The sequence below is a fragment of the Nanorana parkeri genome, unplaced genomic scaffold (assembly GCF_000935625.1).
Source record: "Nanorana parkeri isolate BGI_ZX_2015 unplaced genomic scaffold, ASM93562v1 scaffold178, whole genome shotgun sequence".
Classification (NCBI taxonomy): Eukaryota; Metazoa; Chordata; class Amphibia; order Anura; family Dicroglossidae; genus Nanorana; species Nanorana parkeri.
In genome coordinates this window covers 671,650-676,267 of record NW_017306446.1, presented here as the reverse complement: position 1 = coordinate 676,267, position 4,618 = coordinate 671,650, and the positions used below count along the sequence as shown (strand labels likewise).

Sequence of the window (4,618 nt, the reverse complement as noted above, 5' to 3'; positions counted from 1 at the left end):
CATGGGCTCAGTGAAAGTGATTCTGGGGAGGCCTTCTCTCTGCAGGTTCTTTCTCTTTCTGATGTCCCCAGCACAGTGCTCCAGTCAGCACCGCTGAGGGAGCTTTGACTGTCCAGTGTATGGCCGACACCGGAAAGCCTTTAGAGTACTAAAGACCTGACATGGTAATCATTAACACAACTCCAGCCTTACCCTTTTTCCCCCCACACACTTGTAGTAGGTCATCTGCTGTGTTGAACCTGATTACTCTCAATTCCCTGCAAACTGGCATCCCCACTATATAACGCCTTTGAAGCTGCAGCAGCTGTCGAGAGCCCATTTTCATTTCTTGTCTGAACGATGTCAATCATTATCAATCCTCGCCCCTACTGTTCCATACTATCATTTGCCTCTCACAGCTATTAGTTTCCTCTGGCATGATCTTTAGAGCTTGTGTCAGCCATTGTATTGCTCTTCTCTAGTATATTAATGAACACATCCCTGCTGGCCACTGGGGGCTGCAGACTCCTAAGCTGTGGAAGGTATCATATTCAGGTTAAAAATGCCATATTCTTACAGGTCAAACTCGAATAATTAGAATATCGTGCAAAGTTCATTTATTTCACTAATGCAACTTAAAAGGTGAAACTAATATATGAGAGAGACTCATTACATGCAAAGCAAGATAATTCAAGCCCTGATTTGTCATCATTGTGATGATTATGGCTTACTGCTCATGAAAACCCCAAGAACCCCAAATCCACAACCTCAAAAAAGTAGATTATTACATGCAATCAATAAAACAAGGATTGTACATAGAACAATATCGGACCTCTGAAAAGTACAAGCATGCATATGTACTCAGTACTTGGTTTGGGCCCCTTTTGCAGCAATTACTGCAATTACTTTTGCACGATATTCTAATAATTCGAGTTTCACCTGTATAATGCAGCCTGACTGCATAACAAGTACAATGGTGGAGCCATACTGGACTGTGAGTAAAGACCTGAATGTTTGTTCTCATATTTTTCTTACTTTGCAATAGACATGTGCGATTCGTTTCGCTCCGAAACTAAATTCAGACATTCGGATATGTCCGAATTACAGATATAACGAATGCAAAGGAATCCAAATTTCCGTTTCCGAAATTCATTAGCGGTAGTTCGTTCGAACATTCGTTTCGTTTTCATTTCTTCGTTCATTCGTTCGATGCAGCAAAGTGACATTAGAGAAGGAGAAAAACATTTTTTCCCCCTCAAATGTCACTATGCTGCAACGAATAAACGAAACGAATTTCGACCGAATTCCGAATCCAAATTGACTAACACCCGAATCCTGAAAAACGAGATAACACAAAATCCGAATCAAAACGAAACACATTTTTTGCCAGTGCACATGTCTGCTTTGCAAGTGTTTATGACAGGGGTAGCCAAACTTCGGCCCTCCAGCTGTGGTGAAACTACAAATCCCATGATGCATCTCTCTCTGGGAGTCATGTCTGTGGCTGTGAGAATCTTGCAATGCCTCAAGGGATTTGTAGTTCCACCACAGCTGGAGGGCCGGAGTATGGCTACCCCTGGTTTATGAAATCAAGATGTTATAATGTGGAAGTGTAATCGGGTTCTTTGTTTCACCATCCCAGTGTTGCAGAGCAGCAAGGTATGAAGCGGGGCTGGTTCACTTACACAGACCTGTCGGTGCTCCTGGAACAGGAACTGTGGCAGAAAGTTTTCAATGATGTCTGCCAGCAAGTCACCAAGGTGAGGAATGAATAGCATTAGAAGTGGGATGGTTTTTACAGGAAATGTTTTCAGTCTGTAAGAGACCTGAAAGTGGGGTTGGAGGTTGCTCTTTCCAGCAGGGCAATGATGCTAAAGACAAAACCTCTCTGCAGGAAAAAGAAAGTGAAAGATCAGCCATTTGTGATCGCTCAGTTCTCGAGCTTTAGAGCCGACATGTGACAGCTGCCGTGTCACACGTCGCCTCTAACTATGGGTATGGATGCATTTTACTCTTCCAATACTTCCTTTTTTTTTTTCTTCTTCTTTTGCAATCACATGACTGCTATATCTTGAGCTCCGAGAGCTGGGGGAAGAGATTCCAAAGAAGATCGGCTGTTGTCAGTCAAGCTGAGTGGGGATGACATTTCACATGGCATCCTGTAGATCCCATTAAAGGGAGCAGGGGCGCAAACTGGCCATTCTAGAATGGATCTGCTTTTGTGCTTTGTGTGGTCAGGAAGCATATCATACTCGAGGGGACTGGTGGGATCAGCAACTATTTATTGGGGCTTAAACTTCCAAAAAGTAACATAAACGTAACCAGTATGTTGTCTCTAAGGGACAGCACAGTAAAATGTGTGTGTGTATATGTGTGTTATAAATCTCTCAAATGGGTTAATTTCAGATATTTAAGAGAATGGCACTATTTAGTCTAAAGTCACCAATTTGTTTTCCCCCTCTCCAGGTGGCTTGTATCCTTGGCCTGGTCTACTTAACCGGAGTTGCCACTTTATTTGCTTCAGTTGCCGTCCTGCACAAGGCCACCTGGGAGATTAACGGGACAAGGCTTCTTCCTATCACAGGACCCATCCCGGACGTGTCGGTGCCTCTGTTTTTTCCAGCTCCACTTGAAGAAATCCCTGCTACTCCTACCACCGTTCTTCCATGCTCCCTGGAGGAGGAGTGCACCGAGAGAAAGTCAAGCGTCACAGCCACTGCACTGTATCTCTGGGGCTCGGTGCTGACCGCGCTTACCTACAAGGACCCGGGCGGCACCGAAGGGGAAGAGTTACCACCCCCCGGCCAGCACTGCCCCTACTGCTCTAAACCAAAACCACCCAGCAGTCAAGAAAACACCACACGCTGCACCTCCAACCAGCCACTCGTTCATGCCTTTCCCGGACTGGATCTCTACAGCTTTCCCGACCTGCTAGTCTGTTCCAACTGCCCAAATTCTTGCACTATAAAACATCCTGAACGACGCCACTCGCCTGACCACGAATCTGAGACTCGTCTGTCCGATACCTTGGAGATCAAAACGTCTATTTGTACAGACGCAAGTCTTGGAAGACTGAAAACTTTCATCGTTCCGGGCTAGCCTACGTGAGAGGTCTGGCCCCCCTCTTGATGACGCTTGCAGTAGTCAAGATGTACGTTCATTGTACAATGCCGCAAAGCCAATTATAATAGATTGTATGTATTTTACACTCGTTATTTCACCAATTTCTTTCTTCACACACTTGGCTCTTCTTGTATCGTGTAGCTGAGAGAGGAACATGTTTTTAGGATGACCCGGTAGGAGTTCAGTAGTGAAAAGTCTGCATTTTTACAAAATGGCAGCAGTGCACACGGGAGGGCATCGCACTTTATGTTGCATGTTAGATTGTGTTCATTTAAATAATTTTTTTTTTTTTAAATATTCACTCAGATATGGGTAATATCGGTGAGAACAAAAGCCCACTTGGAAGACCAGTTTAAAAAAAAAGCTTTACAGTTTGTTATATTAAAGCCCAATTGAGCGCTTTGTTTAAATCGGCTCAATACGTTCCATAAGATATCTGCAGTCTTACAGTTTTTCTTTTAGAAAGCAGCAACAGCCTGAGTAGAAAAGCCTGTTCCCTGCCAGCATGCCCCAGGGAAGGACCCTTGCTCTTTAAATGGAAGCCGTGGTCAAGCTCATGCTCCCTGCTGATTGGTGTGTCAGACCTCTGCAGAGGGACCTCTGCTTTCCCGCAGAGAGCAAGGGTCCATCCTTACAGCATGTTAGTAAGGAATAGGCTGCTCTACTCTGCTTTTGTCTGCTTTGTAATAAAAACAGACTGTAAGGCTTTGCACATCGTTTGTTTTGATGCACTCAAATGTATTTTGCTGATTTAAACTGAAAGATTCGTCGGGTTTTAATGTATTTTTTTTAAGGACCATTAGACCTGAATCACAGCTTGGTTTATACAAAAGGAGGAAACAGTTTTTACAAGAATATAAAAAAAAATGTTTAATGAATCGGTTGAGATGAATTTCCTGTCTCAAGGGGGAGATATATTGCTGTGGACATCTGCCTTCCTGTTCATTCACACCTGATCTCTTCCCTAGAGTTTATCAATCATCCCCACCGGCAGACCCTGGTGGTGGTAGTAGTGGGTCTCAATCGGGACTGCACTCTCCTCCTCTCCAATGATGCAACATCCCCAAGCTCCTTTGCTGATAACTTAATCCTGGGTTCAGGATCTTCAGCCATGCTTGGATAACTGGCGCATATGTGCTGGCATTCATTAATCCCGCCAGATGCTGAGATTGTAAGAAGACCATGGGCTATATTTATAAAAATAATTCATCCTGTACATTTTCTGTGCGAATGGGGGGAAAAAATAATGTTTTTAGTATAATTTTCTTTCGAGGTCGAATGCAATTCATTCATAGATTGAATCAGGAAAATACCACTTTATGGCCACTAGATGGAGTTGAGGGTCATAGGAATTAGAGGAACCTTACCCAGATCTTTGAAATGACAACAAATTAGTCGGGGGCCACTGGACAGATTTTTTAGTCCCGTGGGGGCTGCTACTATATATGGTACCAGTTTTAATGTATGCACATGTTACAAGCGGCAACTGTCACCCATTCAAATTAATGATCGGGTG

The 4,618-nt window shown here is 43.8% G+C and overlaps 1 protein-coding gene across 1 annotated transcript in view; it reads left to right on the top strand.

Moving 5' to 3' along the window:
- The window catches only part of CNPPD1 (cyclin Pas1/PHO80 domain containing 1), a 16,334-nt gene extending 13,077 nt beyond the window's left edge, over window positions 1–3,257 (top strand). Inside the window, exons 6-7 of the mRNA XM_018554910.1 lie at window positions 1,622–1,739; window positions 2,446–3,257. Of these exons, the coding sequence (XP_018410412.1) occupies window positions 1,622–1,739; window positions 2,446–3,078 (751 nt within the window). The 3' untranslated portion in view covers window positions 3,079–3,257. The remainder of the gene's footprint in view (window positions 1–1,621; window positions 1,740–2,445) is intronic.
- The last annotated feature ends 1,361 nt before the right edge of the window (window positions 3,258–4,618 follow it).